This window comes from Heloderma suspectum, chromosome 1 (genome assembly GCF_057233095.1).
Source record: "Heloderma suspectum isolate Gila_16-S chromosome 1, 16-S_ref, whole genome shotgun sequence".
In the NCBI taxonomy this organism is placed as follows: domain Eukaryota; kingdom Metazoa; phylum Chordata; class Lepidosauria; order Squamata; family Helodermatidae; genus Heloderma; species Heloderma suspectum.
In genome coordinates this window covers 192,764,402-192,784,486 of record NC_139458.1, presented here as the reverse complement: position 1 = coordinate 192,784,486, position 20,085 = coordinate 192,764,402, and the positions used below count along the sequence as shown (strand labels likewise).

Below are 20,085 nucleotides of genomic sequence, written 5' to 3'. Positions count from 1 at the left end.
GACAAAAAAAACCCTACAACACCCAGCGCTGTAAAATGTTTTTCTGTCTAAACATACATAGGATTGCGCCCTTAGGCACGTCGATTGAGATTTTTGACTTCTTACACTCCAGCTGTCCCCTTCAACGAGGATTGCCATGTTTTTCCCCTGTCTGAGGGAAAACTGTGCTCTCCACTCATCCTGATTTTTCAGCAAGTATTTGCATCTCCTTCACTCTTTTCTTTCTTTTCTTTCTTTCTTTCTTTCTTTCTTTCTTTCTTTCTTTCTTTCTATGACATAACATAACCCTGTATTGGGCAAGCATTAGGTAACCACAGCAGGGCCCCATCTACACAAGCCATTTATTCTGGGGCGGCTGTGATTTGAGGTCCTTCAGGACATACGACGTAATTGCCACTTCACAGCCAACCATGGTTTTCACCCGGAAAATGCCGATTTCCAGAGGCGTTTTGCTGTGATGTTTTTGAGTTGTTGCGGGTTTCCCACAGTTGCAAGCTGACTGTCCCTTCCCCGAACAGACTTTGCATTTTGTGTTGGGCGTGTGGTAGGCATGCCTAGTGCTTGTGTCACTCTGTGATGCCCCTTCACTCCTCCCCGTTCCTTTGCAGCTGTGCAGTTACAGAGGCATGGAGAAGCGTGTTCATTTCTTCAATCACACCTTTGCAGCTTTGTATCTTTGCAGTGTCTGCTTTGGAGTCAGTGGCCAAGGGCCGGGTGGGTGTCAGGGGAGCAGAAGGTCCAGGACCAACTTTGCTCCAGCCGTTATTTTGGAATGATGAGTAGGCCTTGACATGTGCGAACCATAGCGAGATGGTTCCAAACAGTTGGCATGGTAAAGAAGGAGCAGCCCACCCACATTTTACCTAACGAGGAACAGACAGACACCAAAGAACCCCTAAAATACAAAACAGCCACAAAAACCCAAAGTGTCGTACCCCCACCCTCATGTGCCTGCTCAGCTGTACATTTAAATATAATGGTAAAAAAAGGTACAGCGGATTTTCCCATTGGAGAAGTCTGCAAGAAATTGTTCGTGTACCGCAGCAGAAGCTATTCGCAGCTGCAATGCTGCACAGTTATGATGGAGTGAAGGTTGAAAGCGGTGCCGTGTAGATGGCCCCCTAGGTATTTCAAAGGCACCACAATATGTTTTTTCATTATAATCCAAGAAGCAAATTCCACCAATAAGTCTTGTTGTAAGAGCAGTGTTTGCAAGCATAACAACTACTAGATATACAAATAGCACCCTCATTCAGTTGGTCTTTGAAAAGCATAAGCAATCTCCTCTCAACACTTTGGTCTTACTTACCTTTTGGAAGCAATGCTGTTTGTTTACAAAAAGCTGTGAAGAGAGGGAAACAGCAAGTCTTGTTAAACGTACAACGCAGTGAACCTACTATGGTCTGGAAATCTGTCAGTGTATAACTTTAAAAGATGGCTTTGTAAACAATACAGATTTTAACCTATCGTCATACGATACGTCACAGTTCCGTATTCAGTTCAATAATTCAATCTTTATTTGCTTAAAACTAAAGGCAATCGCAAACTGTAATCGGTTGGTGGGTCGAGAGTTACAGTAATAAAACATGGGAGAGTATCTTCAGCACTCCCGTAAGGGAAAAAAGCCCACCCCTTCTCATGTTTTTGTCAGCGCTGTTGGATATTGTGTGCAAGGTGTTCTGCATATGCTGCTCACTGTGGTATCCCCATGGAACTTGTTGCCCAGATGGTTCAGGCCATATGCTTCTACAGATTTTAGCTATACTTCTTGAAATGATGCATAGGCTATCAGGAAAGATGTATAACATTTGCTCAGTACCAGATATAGCATAATAATTGTGACAACTCTACAAAGCATTGCAGAGGGACTGCATAATCCCTTATGAAGCACATTTTAAGTGTCCCAAATTCCCAAGCTAAGGACTGCAAGGAAGCACAAAGCTAGCAAAACTGTATGTTGTCTAGTTGTCCTCAGTCCATCAAACCAAGTGAGACCCAGGAGCAAAGCTATTAATGTTGTACAGATCAGGAAGTGGTGGAGGAGTCAGTACTTTACCTCGGTGCCCAGCCAACAACCCTGCCTTCACACTTCTGAAGTGTTAACCCTCCAAATATAATATAGGGCATTTCACTGAAAAGTTAGTTAAAGTGACTGTTGTTTAAAAAAAGGGAAAAACTCAGTACAGGCTACAGATGATAAATTAGCTCTGAAATCTGTACTTCCTTATAATGTAAAGGCCAAACTACATGTGAATTAATCACATGGTTTGGTCTTGAGTACACATATTATTTTCTTCCAGAAATAGCCATTGTGAGGGCCCCAATTTCGATTAGGACCCTGGCATGAGGGATAGTGGGGGTTTAACCCTTTGCATCCCATTGTGGTCCTGATCCAAATTGTGCACTCAAGGGCAAACTGGGTGATGAACACTATATGTAGTTTGACCTTGAGAGATTATGAATTAGAAGATGAGTTTCTGTAACTTTCATTTGTTGTAGCATTGGAATCTCGAACATAATTTTATGTGTCAATATCATGTTCCAGGTTATCTATTATACCTGCATTCATATATGTGTTACTGTCTTATATGATTATATGTATTCAGTAAAAAAAAAAAAAAAACACCGAGAAGGATATTTCACTGAGCAGATCAGAGATACGTCAAAGGATGAGACCAGCTTCTTCCTGCCTTTGCAATTAAAATGACAGACAAGTGAGCAAATCAAATGCTGGCTCAGCCATCAGTCTTTCCCCTCCTGCGTGCTTCAGAGAAGTGATATACCTTTTTCTTTCTAAAAGCCCTATATGAATGTTTGTGCATTTTATCCATTTATTCATCACTCTGTTAATTGAGGGGGCAGGAGAAGAGAAAGATTAAATACAAAACTGCTCCAGAGATTGAGGGAGGTTTCTTGGGGAAATCACTGCGGTCCAGCTAGTAAGGTTTATAAATAACCAGCTTCTGCTATACACTTGGAGAACTGTGGTGATGGTTGTTTTTGCCCTTCAGAACTCAACAGAGGAAAGGTACGTTTGTGGTGCTTCTGGAGTGTTCACTCAGTGTAGTGAGTGTGCTTCTAGAGCAGCCCTCGCTGCTCTACAAATGTTTATTCCTTCACCCTGATGCTGTGGTGATATCAGATGAAGATGCAGGCTATATATTTTTCAAACTTTCTGGCTGGGACAGATGCTTTCTGAAAGTGAATGCTTGACTATTGCAGCTGATATTGTCCCACGGGACTTGGTTTCTTGGATCTCTGGGTTAATGTTCCTTAAGGAGGGACTGCTGGCCAGAGATGTGATGTGTCTTGAAAAAACTGTGAAGAATATCTTCAGGGATACCTTGGCAGTCTAATAAGTCCTGTATACAAGCATAATATTAGTTGCCTGTATAACTATACATGAAGTACAGGATGATCTGAAACTTGCTAGAACCGACTTACTTTTACCTATATTTCGTGGTTATTGCTCTCATGAGGGGAATGTCAGTATTGATGGGTTATCTATTAAATAAGGAAAACAAAGAGTCGTGTGGCAGCTTAAAGACTAATACATTTCTTATGGCATAAACTTTTGTGGACAATAGCCCACTTCCCTCTGACCTCACTGTTTACAATTCCCCATCACCTCTACTGTGTGTGTGTATACTATACTAAGGCCCGGTTTGGGCATAATGAGAAGCCACCACGAGTGAATTTATCTGCAGGATTTATTGTTACCAGAAACCATGGGCTGTTTTAGAGTTGCAGGTGGCTTGTCTACCACCCCAACAACCCACCCTCGCTGGGTTTGCACATAACGAGAAGCTAAGGTGTGCCCCCATTGCTCCCCAAATATTCAAAATGGCCACCGCACTGAGAAGCCCCACAGAGAAATTCACCCACAGTGGCTTCTCATTACATGTGAACCAGGTCTCTCTGTTGTTGCTGCAACAGACGTAACACAGCTACCCCCTCTGGGAATTATTAAATATGGGTCCATTCTCTTCCTGGGCCCAGCATGGACACTGCAAGCTGCATCCAAAACAAATGTAAATTCAGTGGATAGTTGAGGTATTATCTGTGGAAGTAAGAAAAATTATGGGCTACAATAAGGAACACCACCTGTCCAGATAGTAGTTGGAAGAGATCACATAGCAGCATGAAGTGATTCAAAAACTTACTGGCATGTTTTGAGGACAAGTTGCAGTTGAAGAAACCACTAAGGCCTACACAGACAGTTTAGAAAATAATAATGGCAGAGAAGCACTATGGCTCCTGTATATGCCAGATAGTTAGAACTGTAATGATTCTCTGACACGCATTTGTCTCCTTTCCTTCACAGTGCTGTTGGTGGTTTCCACCCTTCTCATCATGCTAAATAATCAGGTGGACTAGCCAGATGGCACCATGGGGAGATGAGAGGAATAGTGAAGGGGAAAGAGAGGGGTATTGTAATGTTTTCTATAGGTAGGGTTCCTGAGTTTTTTTCTTGGGTTTTCATCTTCAGATTGTTAGGGAGGTAGGGCAGGATCAAGTAGGAGGGTACACTATCCTCTCCCCCCCCTGCCCCCTCTCTCAGGAGTGGGGGATGACTCACTTTATTATGGTTATATGTGTGGTCTGCAGTGAGCCAGTGTGACTGGGACTCAGGAGATCTAGGTTCTAGTACCCACTCAGGTTCTAGTACCCATGGAGCTCACTGGGTCACTTTAGGCCAGTCATGGACTCTCAGCCTAACCATAGGGTTTGCGTATTACTCTTACAGTGGGGTGGGGGATACATACATGGTCCCATACATGGCTGCAAATCCTGCTTTTATCCCCCCCCCCATGTAGCCCTTAAGTTGATAATATCTTGCATAGTACCCATCACATGGGTTTCTGTACTTTCTATGCCTGCACTGGTCACCATTTCAGACACAGTATTAAAAGGACTGATTATTTCTCATTTTCATGTTACATCTATGCTACAAATAGAAACCAGCTTTAAAGTGGAATAGCTGACAGACCTTTAGGGCCAGCCCAAGATATTTTGCTGCTTGAGGCAGAACAGCAAATGTCCCACCCCACCCCAATTTAAGCTGCTTTTGCTTCAGGCAGCAAAGTGTCTTGAGCCATGCCTAAACATCTGTTAGCTATGACACTTTAAAACTGGAGGGCACCAGGTTGGGGAAAGCTGTTATATAGGAACGCAGCTGTAGAGGTATCTCCTTATGTTGCTATGCCTGTTAACTAGAACTCAGCCAGCTATTTATACAGTATTGTCTGTGGTCCTTAATTAGATGGCACAAGTCATCATGCTGCAAGTATGTACGATCCAGTGTACATATTATTCCTACAAGATATGGGGGAGCACTGAAATAGTCCCTACATGGCCGCAAATGCTTCTTTTATCCCCCCCCCCACTAAGTAACCCTAAGGTTGATAATACCTTGTTCAGTGCCCATCATGTGGGGTCCTATGCCTGCACCGATCACCATTTCAGACTCAGCATTAGAAGGATTGATTCATTCTCTTTTTCATGTTACATCTACACTACACATAGAATCCAGTTTAAAGTGTCATGGGTGACAGATTCTTGGGGCCAGGCCAAGATACTTTGCTGCCTGAGGCAGAACAGCAAATCCCCACCTCCACCCTGGTTAAGCTGCCTTTGCCTCAGGTGGCAAAGTGACTTGAGACGGCCCTAGGCATTTGTTAGCTATGACACTTTAAAACTGGTGTCCATTTGTAGTGTAGGTGTAACATGAAAATGAGATCTTTTAAAATACTGAGTCTGAAATGGTGACTGCTGCAGGCACAAACTCCCAATAACGGTGGAGAGCCATGGCTGACCAAGTTATTTTGGCACCTGAGGCAGAGAATACCACAAGTGTCCCTCACTGGGTGTAAAAGTACGATAATAACTACATAACTAACCACTTGCTGCCAGTGTTGTGTAGTGGTTAGATTGTAGGACTAGGACTGGGGAGACTTGGGTTCAAGTCCCCACATGGCCATGAGGCACACTCGTTGAGTTTGGGCCAGTCACTGACAAACAGCCTAACCTTCCTCACAGGGTTGTTGTGAGGATAAAATGGAGAGGAGGAGGACCATGTAAGCTGCCTTGGGTTTCATGCAAGAGGAAAAAAGACAGAATATAAATGTCATAAATGTAAGTTCCAACGCTGCCAGCATTTGCAGCTTTCTCTACCTCTTGGCTCTCCTTTTCTAGCAGTTATCTACCTCCTACCATAGAGAGGAAGAAAGGGTGTGGAGCACAGAAGGCTGTACCTGCTGGTAGGAGTGCAGGTTGAAGGACTGGGAGCCCTGCCAGGATGGAATGGAATTCTTCTAGGGAACTCTAGTGAATGTTAATGAACAGGTTGCACAGGGAGAAAATTAGATATGGCTGTGTGGTCCTGTCACTGGAGCCAGAGCCAGCATCAAGGGTAGGCATGGTTGAGCACTTGCCAAGGGACCTGTTGACAAGAGCCCCCTGGAGTTGCTCCTCCTCCTCATCATTGCAACCTGCTTTGGTCACCTGCCTCTTGCCCTGGCCCAGACAATGGTGATGGTGAGAAGGAGCAGCAGTAGATGCCACTGCCTACTCGCTTACTGGCTCTCTGCCTGTCATGCGAGCAGTGAGAAAAAGAAGAAGATGGGAAGCAATAGCTGCTGGTTACGATGGTGAGAAGGTAGACTCACTGAGGAAGGGTGCTTTGCCCAGGGGACTCAAAAACCTGGAGCCAGCACTGACTGGACCACCTGAACTGCCACCATCAGCACCAGCTATATCCCAGATGGCACCATGACATTTACAAGGTTAGAAGCCTTCATGGGGTGTGGGGATGGGTTAATCCTCTAAGTGCTATCATATTGCAAAATCGCAAGAGGTGCTATACCACTTGAGGACATTGGACCTTGTTTTCTGGCTAAGCCTTTTAAATTTGGTTTGGTGAAGGTAGAAGGCACCTTGGCAGAAAGGATTGCAAAGTGTCAGGTTTAGAGATCCTAAGGAAAGGAGGGGGTGGGGGGAGAGAGAACACAAGCATTAGGCTTTAGAAAATCAGATTTTGACAAACATGGAATGTCATTAAGCAAAGTACCATGGAAAAATTAAGCTGTATGGAAAGGAGTTTATGAATGGGGATAGCAGCTTTTGAAAACCATTATGCTGGTAGTGTTAGCTATGAGCCATAGCCATGCAAAATGAAAAAAGAATGCTGAGAATCACTGTAAACGTACGTGCTTTGGGCAGGGATCTTCTTAATGATCAGAAAGTCATAGCGAGTACAAGCAGTGCTAAGAGTGAATATATTCATGTACGGAGAAGTAAGATCCAAGTCAGAAAATTCATTGGACCTACTGAGCGTTGAGGTAAACCAATGGTGTGCACCTAGGTAATTTTAGACCCTGGACTTAATGGTCTTATGAGGCACCCCTTTAGATGGTCATGTGTAAAGCACACCATTAACGTTTCTCTTCTCCACCCCCCAAGCACCATCCTGTGCTTTACAACTGCTTCTACATTCCTGATATGTTAGAGCAAAATAGCAACAAATAACTCTTTGCCAACCCTGAAATATGAGCTTGTGCAGTTTCACATTTTGAATATACTTAAATCATAGCACCATGATGACTACAGGCTGTGTGTGTGTGTGTGTACACACACACACACACACACACACACACACCATCAACTCCCAAGGAAGCATAATCCAAGAGTTCCGGTACCTTTTTCTCCAGAAAAAAAGCACTGACTACAGGAATAAAATGGAGCTTGCCAGCCCAGGTTCTGACTTGTTTGCTGCTGATCCCATCACCTGCCACTCTCTGGGTGGTCTTTTGGGGGGCCTGGACTTTGGCCTGGAGGTCCAGTCCTAGCTGCACCACTGTGTAAAGCCCCTTGTTAGAAGAGATAGGAAAGTAATGTTGCAGGACACACAAGAGGGAAGGTCACAGGTCATGACAAAGAAAATACCTGCATAATGAATTCAAGTCAGCATAGCCCTTATGACGGTTATCCAAAATACAGGAATTGTCAGGGTAATGCATTCTTGCAAAAAGCTGTTAACAGGAGCAGTACTTCCAAGACTTGGGAAGTAAATGGTACAGCTGTAGTCAGCCCTAAGAAGACATCATGTGGAGAACACTGTTGTCCTAGGCATCACTGCTCAAGGAGAATAGTAGTACACTGGGGGGAGAGAATCAGAGGAAAGGAAAGCTTTTAGGATGGTGAAGGCCTTAGATGTAAAACTCTGTGAAGTAGCTGAATGACTTTAGCCTAGAGAAAAGCCATTGAAGAGGGAGAATGTGTTTGACTGTTCACTCTAATCCCTAAGGATTCTATAGCCAGTTAGATTTAGGAAAAAGCAGGGACAATATGGTGCATGAAGAGATGTGTGTTGTGTGTTGTGATGGCCAACAAATATATTGTGGCATGAGCTTTGTAGGCAAACACCTACTTCATCAGATGCACAAAAGTGGTCAGGAACCCTGGTAACGGTTGATATAAAGTAGGAAGGAAAAAGTAATACACAACAAGGCTCAAAGAGATACAATACTTGATCAAGCAAGTTAGAGTTGGTATCCCGTTAAAATCTAAGGATAGACTTCAATAGTAGCAGAGAGGAGTAGCCTTAAATTCTTAGAGACTGAGGCTGAAATCCAAGGTTGGATTCCCAGTTAGCCCCAAACAGGACTAGATCTGCATGAGTTAGAGCAAAGATTATAGCACTACATGGAGGATATTTATTTCCATTAGTGTACCCTTTCCCAACCTGATGCCCTCCAGATGTTTTGCACTTCAACTCCCATCGGCCCCAACTAGCATGGCCAATGGTCAGGAATGCTGGGAGTTGTAGTCCAAAAATCAGGAGGACACCAGGTTGGGAAAGGCTGTTTTAATATGTCAGTCATCCCTATTCAACTCAAGAGTTACAGTGTCAGATTTGCTAATAGACTCTCAACTCAGCACCATCCAGGGCCCTGCTTCCATCAGGACCCATTTCGTTTTTGTTGCCAATTTAATATAGGAATAATAATTTAGAGAAATTTGTGCCTATGGATCTCATGTCATTTCTTTCCTTGGTGGTTTCCAGGAAAAGAAACCAGGCAGCTGTTGAGGATGCTTTAAAACGTGTATGCTCAATTTTACGGCAGGGGATTAGATGATTAAACTATTTGGGTCTGTGGTCACTGAGAGTTTGACCCCAGACCTTTTATGGGGGTGGATTAGCACAGCTGCTGCCACCATTGTCCTTATGAATTAAAAGTTACTTGGTAATAGAGATGGACAAGTACTTAATCTGATTAGTTGTAATGTTATATCATGTCTCCCAGTGACTTATAGCACTAAAGGAACCTTACTAGAAAGGGCTGCTGCTTAGGCATCACGTAGCTGCTATGAAACAATTGTGTGGTGCAGCACAACTTTGACCAAGACGACTAACATCATCCACATTAACTGGGCTATCACCATACTTTTCAGCAGTCACTGTATATGTGAGATATTCTCAGTATTTCCTTGTAGTTGCTGACTTCTTGATTTTGGACATGCATGATAATGTACCCCACTCCCCCATAGATAGATAGATAGATAGATAGATATGTATTATTTATTTATTTGATTTCTATACCACCTGATAGCTGAAGCTCTCTGGGCGGTTCACAAAAATTGAAACCACAGAGTGCAGCATAAAACAATATAAAATATGAAAGCTTAAAACCACAATATAACAGTACAACCATAATAAAACCTAGCAGCAATGCAGAGATTTAAAACACAGATTTAAAACACCAGAGCTAAAAGATTAGGAAGCTAAAATGCTAAAATACTGGGAGAATTAAAAGGTCTTCACCTGGCACCAGAAGGAGAATAATGTAGGAACCAGGCAAACCTCTCTAGGGACCTCATTCCACAGCTGGGGTCCACAGCAGAAAAGGACCTCTTCCTGGTAGCCACCAGCCCCACTTCCTTTATCTATGCACACATAGATAAAGATATCTCTTTCTATATTGGAAGTGCCAAAGCCAGCTTTGGACAACCAGGGTCACAGATGGAGGTGTTGATTTGATGGGGTGCAGAGAAGACAAGAGGCAGCATCAATGTAATGAAAGTCAGCTGCCCAAAGACATGTGAGAAAGTGGTTTACAAATGAGGTGTGGCAATGGAGTTGTGTGAGAGTGAATGGAGAATGGACATAGGAAGCATGTCACAAGCAAAATGTTTCTGTGGATATTCATATGTGGAAAGGACATTTTTCGTACATGATGCTAAACTAGCCTTCCGCAACCTAGTGTCCTGCAGATGTGTTGGGCTGCACTTCCCATCATTCCTTGGAGCCATGCTGGCTGGGAATGATGGGATTGGCACTAAATCATGCATAGTGCCACTATCTGGATTGGGCTGCAGCTGGCTGCCCCTCTACACACATGGTGTGTGAACATAAGAACAAAAAAGAGCCATGCTGGATCAGACCAAGGGTCCATCTAGTCCAGCATTCTGTTCACACAGTGGCCAACCAGCTGTCGACCGGGAACACAAGCAGAACATGAGAGCAACAGCCCATGTTCCCCAGCAACTGGTGTACATAGGCATACTGCCTCTGATTACTGGAGGTAGCACATAGCCATCAGGACTAGTAGCCATTGAGAGCCCTTTCCTCCAGGAATTTGTCCAAACCCCTTTTACAGCCATCCAAATTGGTGGCCATCACTATATCCTGTGGTAGTGAATTCACTGTTAACTGATGCAGTTCTGGTCCACTGGACTAGGACCAGCTAGGCCAGGGTTCAAAGTCTTGTTCATTCATGAGGCTCATTGGGTGAGCTTGAGCGTGTCACTTGCTTTCTGAGCCTCACTGCCTCACTGACTGGTTGCAAGGCTAAAAGTGGGTGGGTAGGAAGCATATGCACTACTTTGAGCTCCATAGACAAAGGTTGGGATTCAAATGTTAGTGCAGAGTCTGGGAGATCCCTTGATTCCCCTCTTTGGGGGGCAGGGGAAGGAGAATGTGGAACTTCAGTTTTACACCCCCCCCCTTTTAGTCTATGTGCTGAAGTGACACCTTTGCTGTGCCCTCATGCTGTCATGGTTTCATAACAGCGTGGCAGTAACATACATGCATAATCTCTGCTTCCCGATTTTTGGGCAACTTTTCCCGTTTATGTGTGGTCAATGGGGAAAATGATATACCTCTAAACCTTGGGTTTTGCAGAAACCACCTTGTTTGTATGTGGCTCCATTTTGCAGCCACTGATAATTATGGAGTGACCCACATAGTTGTTCAGAGGGGAAAGTGGACATCTGCAAAAAATGTGGACAAAGGAGGGTGTGTCAGGAAAGAGAGAGAAAAGGGGTGGCCCTGCCCACCACTGACCCAAGCCCTGCCTTCCTCTGGAAATTCTTGATGGACTACCCCCAAAGGAATGTAGCCAACCAGCCCTACACAGCATTTTTGGAACTTTCAGGGCAGTGCAGAGTAGATTGCAGGGGGGTGAAATGGGACAGCTTTTTTTCCCCTTTCCCACTCTCCTGAAACCTTCCTTTTGCAGTTCTACATAATGTCAACAGGTTCAGGTTCGGGGTTGGCCACCAGCCCCAAACATAAGTGCTTTATATCAGGGGGTGGCGTTGTGGAGAGTGGGAGGGAGGAAAGATTCTTTATTTCTTTTCATCCCACCTGAAACTTTCTGTATACCACAGGGTGGAGATTTTTAACCTAATCGCATACATTCTCCCTAACCTAATATTGGTTTTATTCTAGTTTGTCATGGCTTCTCCCAGAGAATCCTGAGAACTGCTGTCATTGATGCTATTTTCACACACTACTACCACATCCTCCAGACATTTGCCCACTGATAAGACATTGACTTGCATAGCGGGAACCGAAAACACAAGTTCACCTCATTTCGGGTATTTTTATTTTTGGCTCTCCCAGCTAAGAACAGCAGATGTTATAGTATACTATGTATGTAGATCAATGGCGTGGTCACATTTAGAATACTGCGTACAATTCCGGTTACCCCATCTCAGAAGGGATATATCATAGAGCTGTGAAAGGTATTGTAAGAGGAATAAAATGATCAAGGGCACTGAGCACTTTCCTTCGAGAAAATGCTGAAGAATTTAAGGGTGTCAGTCAGTTCTTTTTTGCAGGGTGGGGAAACTGTGTGGTGTGCAAAATTGCATATTTAAATTATGGTTGGAGAGAGCTGATAAAATGAGACACCCAAGGATGTTGGGGCAGGAGGCAGGTTCAGTACGGAGAAAAGGAAAGTGTCTCTTCACACAGGCTGCTTCCATGTTAGAGCTCTTCAGCGCTTAGGATGAAGTGCTTTTCCACAATAAGCTGGAAGCAGAATTAAAACGGAAGTGCTATACAAGCGCTTAATAAAGTGCCTTATTATCCAGCAATTCCCTTTCCCTTGGCCGAGATCCTCTCACAATGTTTACTCACAAATATGTTCCATTTAGCAAAGGTTTCCTCCTGAGTGTGAGTGGTGGTTTAATAATGACTAGCCTTTCTTAATTGTCCCAGTGTCCTACTCACTACCATGGACATACAAATTCCCCAGCAGAATTTTTGTTAATATTTCCTTATTCTGTATCACTTCCACTTCTGCGCGTGCACACACACACACACACACACACACACCAAGCAAGGATGGATTTCCACCTCGGCAGCTTTGCATTTTCAAGGGCTGGGCAGAAGGGAGTGCAGTTCCAGTGCTGTGAACATTCAGGGCTGGGCCAGGAGGAAAGTGGGCAGAGCTGGACCAGTATGTTTTGCTGACTGAGGCAAAGGACAAAATGGTGTGTCCCCTGACTCCCAGGCAAGCAGCTCAACCTTACTTCCACGCTGCTGAAGGAACAGTGTTGTAGTCCATAGTACCTGAGGGTTTCAGGGTAGCTAAGGGGCAGAGGGCAAGCTACATGACACACACAATTCTGTCTATCTCACCACTACTCCCTGTCCCCCAACATCCGCTGCCTGAGACAGCTGCCTCCTTCTGCCTAATGGCAGAGCCAGCCCCTGCCTTAGTGCAGAGTCTGGGAGATCCCTTGTTTCCCCTGTTTTTTTGCAGGGGGGAGAAGAATGTGGAACTTCAGTTTTACCCCCCCCCCCTTTTAGGTTATGTGCTGAAGTGACATCTTTGCTCTGCCTTCATGCTGTCATGGTTTCATAAGAGCATGGCAGTAACATACATGCATAATCTGCTTCCTGATTTTTGGGCAACGTTTCCTGTTTATATGCAGTCAATGGGGAAAATGATATACCTCTGTAAACCTTGGGTTTTGCAGAAACCTCCTTGTTTGTGTGTGGCTCCGTTTTGCAGCCAACTGACAGTTATGGAGTGACCCACATAGTTGTTCAGAGGGGAAAGTGGACATCTGCAAAAAATGCGGACAAAGAAGGGAGTGTCATGAAAGAGAAAAGGGGTGGCCCTGCCCACCACTGACCCAAGCCCTGCCTTCCTCTGGAAATTCTTGATGGACTACCCCCAAAGGAATGTAGCCAACCAGCCCTACACAGCATTTTTGGAACTTTCAGGGCAGTGCAGATTAGATTGCAGGGGGGTGAAATGGGACAGCTTTTTTTTTTCCTTTCCCACTCTCCTGAAACCTTCCTTCTGCAGTGCTACATAATGTCAACAGGTTCAGGTTCAGGGTTGGCTACAAGCCCCAAATGTAAATGCTTTATAACAGGGGGTGGCGTTGTGGAGAGTGGGAGGGAGGAAAAATTCTTTAATTCTTTTCATTCCACCTGAAACTTTCTGTTTACCGCAGGGCGGATATTTTTATTTTTTGTTTATTTATTTACTTATTTATTGCATTTATATCCCACCTTTTTTCCTCTTGCAAGGAACCCAAGGTGGTTTACATTCTCCTCCTCCTCTCTGTTTTATTCTCACAACAACAACCCTGTGAGGTAAGTTGGGCTGAGAGTCTGTGACTGGCCCAAAGTCACCCAGTGAGCTTCCATGGCCAAGTGGGGACTAGAACCCGGGTCTCCCAGCTCCCAGTCCAGCACTCTCACCACTACACCATGCTGGCTCTTAGATTTTAACCTAATCGCATACATTCTCCCTAACCTAATCTCCATGTCCCAAGTATGGTGGTCATGTGCCCTACTTTACAAAGGACAGCCCTCTGTTTGGAGGGCTCTCAAGAGGGCAGTCCTGTATTTGAAGGCATCCTCTATTTGAAGGGCTGTCCGGTCCCAGTCCAGGTTAGAGATAAATAACCATGAGAAGGGAGAGCAGGGGCCTTGGAGTTGCCCGTCAACAGTGAACATCTGGGCAGCAGACTAAGCAGACACATAGGACACCTGGCCACAGTCTTCTCTCTATAGTGAGATGCATTGTATTTCTATTAAGTTATACTCATTATTTCTTAATTTGCATCTATATAAATAAATTAGCATGTGCAAATTTTGTGCAAATCTACCCCTTGTTGGTGTGCCTTTTCTCTCTTTTGGCTTGTGTAAGTGGTCACCCTACTCCCAGGATACTTACTCAAGCAGGCCAATCACACCATCCATTTTCCCTTTTTTTCCTCACAGAAATCTTTGACATTCCATAGTGCAACTTCCATCAATATTCTGTAGGTCTTAGAAGCTCACAGGTCAGGCAATTTGGTTTTTTTTTAATGTATTTTATTTGTATTTTAATTTACAAACTAATTCACTTCTGCATGTCAAAAAGTCTCTTGAGAGTGTTGAAACTGCTAACGTATTTTGGAGGGGCTCTTTTGATTGCAAACTGACAGAAAAGGGTTTGCCCAGGGGGACAAGTTGGCCCTGAAATAAAACGCTGCATAGGATCCGTGAGGCTGGAAACCAGTGGAGATTTCCTGTCCTTCCTCTGAGCCAGGAAGAGAACAAGGGAATCTCTCTCACTGGTAGCTAAACTTTGAATAATCCCTCTAACTAAATTTCCCTGAAAGGGAAATTCAGGCTCCCGCTTGGTCAGCCAGCCATGGTCAGGACCACTCACTTATCCCACAGCCAGGACACCGTTACATGATCTCAGCATCGTCTCCAGATGCTCACTTGGTGACAGGAGGGAGGAGGGAGTGGACCTATAAACAGGGTTGAACTGATGGCAGCAGCTGCTCTATAGCTATCTTGAACTCACAACAAAGTGAACATGAATGGGCAGTGACTACAGAGAGAGCAGCAGGCATGTGGTCTAACTTTTTATGGTGTGGTGGATTTTAAAAGAATCTATTTCTACATACTTTGGGGTTCCCAAAGTATGCTTCCAAAAGAATTGGCACAGGCCCTCCAATCTTGCTATCAGAGGGAAAGAGGCTCACAGAAATTAATGGAGGGCAGCTCTGTCCAAAGGCCATCAGCCCTGATAATTGTGTGTTACCTAGATGGTTAGAGGCAGTAACAATATGGAATGGCTATGACTTTCATGCCATATCTATATACCTATCTAACTATTTATAAACACACAAACCTGAATATACTTCTGCAAACCAGAGAGTCTCCTTAGTATGTAGAAACCACTACTTTATTTTGGGGGGCCTTTTTTGGTTCTGCATAGGGCTGTCATTTTCTGTAAAAGAATCAGCATCTAGATGGTACTGCTGCATAGAAGTCAAATCCAGTACTCTCTTTAGGGATATAATTAATATCCAGAGCTAAAAATAAGAAAGTGCAAAGTAGTAATTATATATTTTTTTAAATGACAGAAAAGTGCCAGAAACACAGTTGTTCATGGAAAGCTCGTTTTCCTTTCAAGGACTTGGCTGGCTGGAAAATGCTGGGAGTTGTAGGACTTTTTTCTGTCAAAACATGCATAGGATTGCACCTTAAAAAGTGTTGTCTGATCTGCCTTTTTGGAGTGTGGCTTCCTACCTTATTCTTTATGAGGGCCGGCCCTGCCATTAAGCAGAGTGAAGCAAGCCACCTCAGGCAACAGATTTTTGGAGTCATTAAAAGGCAGCAAATTGTAGTTATTAATTTATTATTATTGGATTGGATCCAGATTTACTCATAGTTAGGATAGACCCCTTTCTTTATATAATATATAGAATTTCACTTTTAAATGCAATTCCATCCCAAAAGCTAAGGGAGGATCCCAATAAGTAACAAATATCTCAGGAAAAAACCACAACACCATAAACATAGTCACTACCCTGTTAATAAAACAAGCAGGTCTTACAGCACTTTTCGGAAATGCTAATGCTCAGGTTTGGAGTCTCCTGGAGAATTTCTTTGATGATCAGGTAACTAACAAAATGTGTCGATCTCTGCTCATACCCTTTAGACATGGTGCATTGATGGTACAGTCAGCTGTCTTTAAACAGTGTGATGAAATATGGAATATGTACCAAAATCCATGTGTTTCATTTATTCCAAAAGATAACTTTTTGTCTGCTTTGCACTTAGTCTTTTGGAATACAAAATACACAAGTTTGGGGTAAAGTCAAAAAATGCCATACCTTTTCAATAATTATAGTATATATGATATGCAGGGGTTCTAAGTTCATTACTAATAATTACTCAGTGCATAAATATTTTTTATGAGGAAGAATAGTATGGTAGTATTCTTTGTGCTTGTAGAGAAGGGAGAAATTGCTTTTTATGTAAATTGTTAATGTAATGAAGAGCTGCACAAACTTGAAAACAATGAATGATTGGTAGAAGATATCATTAAAGACATTTTTATAGTATTTTTGTTTTCTGCAGTATGATAGTTCTTGCCATCCAAAGTTGGGGCAACATGTTTTGAAGCATCTGAATAATATTTCCTGACAGGACTGGGGGAGATTTAGATTAGGAAAATGGGGCGTGGAGGGGCGTTAATCTCCCCACCCACAGTGTGGTTGTTCCAGTCAGATTCAGAACCACATCCATGCTGCATTAAAGTAAAAGCATAAAAGTTGGGAGATCTGATTGTATATCTCCATAAACCATGTAGTTTGTTTCTGAAATGTAATGATGCTGCTGCAGTTTTCAGAGGGCTGTATTAACTATACAAATCAATTTATATATGTTCATTTGTATAAACGAAGATTGATAAGGACATGGAGAATGACATGGAGAGAGAATAAATGCTTTTTTCCATTGCCTTTTAATATATTGCTAATTATATCAGGCTTCTATATACACTAAGGGTATGCACTGACCAAAAGATTTGGTTCAGCCCTTGATTTGGCGATTCAGAAAACAGCCAAATTCAGCTTGGGCCAATCTGGAGACTGCCTGCTTTGGCTCTGATCCAAATTTTGATTCAAAAATCCAAATCTTTATGTCTGCTGTTCACTATAATTGGAAATCCACGAACAGCTAATTTTTTTTTCTCTTTATCAGAATTGGATGGCATTTGCCATCATAGTAGTTCTGTATGAGAGGATTATGTCTGCCAAATCTCTGGCAAATTATGTTTCATGGCAGAACTGGATGACGTTTGTAGGGCTAGTTGCCCCTTCTGACGAGATCAAACCTGCCATGTTTCAGATTAATACATGCAGGGAGCTTTGTGCAAGAGTAGCCTATACTGTTTGGGGGTTTTCAAAATAAGATACACTATCCCCCTATATTTTTTTGTGGGCAATTATTATGAAAATGCCATACAGCATTGAAGATGGCCCCTAGTTAAAAAATACCTGCAATATTTCAGAAGAATAGGTGCAGCACTTTTTATGGAAGGGGAGGGTTGAAATTTGGGAGGGGGGTAAGTGATTCACTTTCCCTTACCCCCTCCATGATTTTTTTCCTGCAATTTGTATGAAAATGTTGCCATAAAGGTGTCCCTAGGCAAGAAACCTACACATTTCAGAAGGGTAGGTGTAGGAACTAGGGAGTTAGGATGAATGAAAACAGTTCATTCATCATGACCTTTTTGTTTTCTGCTTAGGTGGCACCAGAAAGTGCACGAGGACAGGGGTGGATGACAGATATGGAGCATACAGCGGCAGAGGCAGAAGAAAGTGAACATCCAGCATTTTCCAAATAAGCACCCTCCCAGGTCCCACAGACTCCACCAAAACTCTTTTACAGCTCCTGCTCCTGGGACAGAGAACTAGCAAAGAGAATTGAACACCAGATCAGTCCTGAGACATATTACTTCAACATCCCTCCCCCAAACCACTGGGTTTGGAGAGCCCTGGTAAAAAAAACATTCACTATAATTTGAAGCTAGAGCTACCAGTCACAAAAGCACACCCCTCCTCTCCCACCCCTCCCTCTCCCTGCTCTGGTGTTTTCCTTATATGGAGAGCTTGGGGAAAAATGTATAAATTTTCAGAGACATACTGTCTTTGTCCCTCTGAATCCCAAATCTTCAGGAGTATGGATATTTGGTCTGTTTCGGAGGAGTTCTGCCTCGATTCGGACATTTCCCGAATCTGTCAGAATCAGCAAAATTCAATTCAGAATTAGACTGAATCCAAAGCACACCCCTAATATACACCCATACAATTAAAAGAAAAGAAAAGTAAGAGACAAAAGACAAGAAATTGGAAAATTAGAAGTTTTATGCTGGTAGAACTCCTGCTAAAAGGAAAAAAAGATAGCTGTTAGAACACAGTAATGAGGACTGTGCAGAACAGTTGTGTATTATCAGTTTTTATTTACCATTGAGCTCTAGCCTGTCACAAGCCTACCTATTTCTGCATAAACAGCAGCCTCTGCAGAACTGAGAACAGCAGTGTCTATACTTTTTAAATTATTATTACTATTAGTTGAATTGGATCTTTTACTGCACAGTGTATAATAAAGTAATAGGTTTATGAAGGAAAATGCTGACATGAAAGTAGTTTTTATTTGAATTTTGGCCTTAGTACATTTTCTGTTTGTTTTTTGTAGGTATGAAGCACCCTATAAGCCCTGACCACATCTTTGGAGATGGAATTATGAATCCAGCAGCATTTCTGCAGGGCTTTGAAGATAAAGGACTGAGACACGACAGGCCAGATTATCAATTAAGCAAAGAGAAGAAGAAGATACTGTTTTCCTTCTGTGAGGCATGCAATATACAGTTGAACTCGGCAGCCCAAGCTCAAGTTCATTACAATGGAAAGTCTCATCTGAAAAGAGTTAAGCAGCTGAATAATGGGAAGCTACCTACAAATACGACCACAGGCACTTTGCTCGCAGGTGCCAACACAGGTACATATAGATATAGATATTTTATGAAAGACGGAGAGATACCTTAGGTCTGATATAAAGTGTCAGAGACAATAAGATCAGCATCCTTTTGTCTGGTCCCAATGCCATCCTCGGAATAAAGCTGTTATTCCTTGTCTCTAGTGTTATACTATCCCTCTGGAATATATCTGGATAGTGTTATATAGTACACTATATACGGTGTACTATATATTTATAGTATATATATATATTTATACTATATATATATATCCTACGGGACCATGGTACAGGCTGCAAAAGGACTGCACAGCCAGTCCCATCCTCACACAATGACTGCTGCCTTCAGTTTTGCTTCTTCTTGTTTGTTTTTTGCACAGTGTAGAGTGGTCAATCCAGCCTCTGAGGAGGGAGACCAGATGGCAGTTAGAGGGAGACTGAGGCCCTGAACTCCACAAGATTCCTCTGGCGGCTGAGCTCTATTAGTAAGGCTTACAGAAGGCTCACAGTTTGTGACCCAGTTCATAATCATCCGGGTCCAATAAGCCATCATTTACTAGATTGGGAATAAGCAGTGTGCCTGTGTGCTCCCTCCTCGACCCTCCCCCCTTCCCTTCTCCCCTCATATACCTGGCTGCAGTGAAACTTGCCTGATTTCTTAAACCACAGTTTCAAGTGATGTCTAAACTGGAAGCTGTCATTTAAGGGCTACGCACAACCGGGGTATTACACCAGGATCTGGTTTGTAGGAAGCCTTTTAAAGCACAGTTTCTCAGTTTGGATGTCACTGGAAACTGTGGTCTTAGAAATCAGGAAAGCTTTCCCAAAGCTGGTCATACAAGGGGAGGGAGCACACAGGCACACATACAGCTTATTTCCAATAAACTGTGGTTTATTGGACCAGGACTGTTGGTCAAAGGCCCAAAGATCCCCCCCTCACACACACACACACTCCCTCACCATTTTCTGGGAATACCATAGTGTCTCTATGGATTTCTTGAGCTGGAACTGTGATT

The 20,085-nt window shown here is 43.2% G+C and overlaps 1 protein-coding gene across 1 annotated transcript in view; it reads left to right on the top strand.

Annotated features, from left to right (window-relative positions):
- ZNF385B (zinc finger protein 385B) overlaps positions 1-20,085 on the top strand; it is a 298,989-nt gene that overhangs the window by 33,187 nt on the left and 245,717 nt on the right. The window contains exon 2 of the mRNA XM_084814805.1: positions 18,791-19,093. Within this exon, the coding sequence (XP_084670931.1) occupies positions 18,793-19,093 (301 nt within the window). The 5' untranslated portion in view covers positions 18,791-18,792. The remainder of the gene's footprint in view (positions 1-18,790; positions 19,094-20,085) is intronic.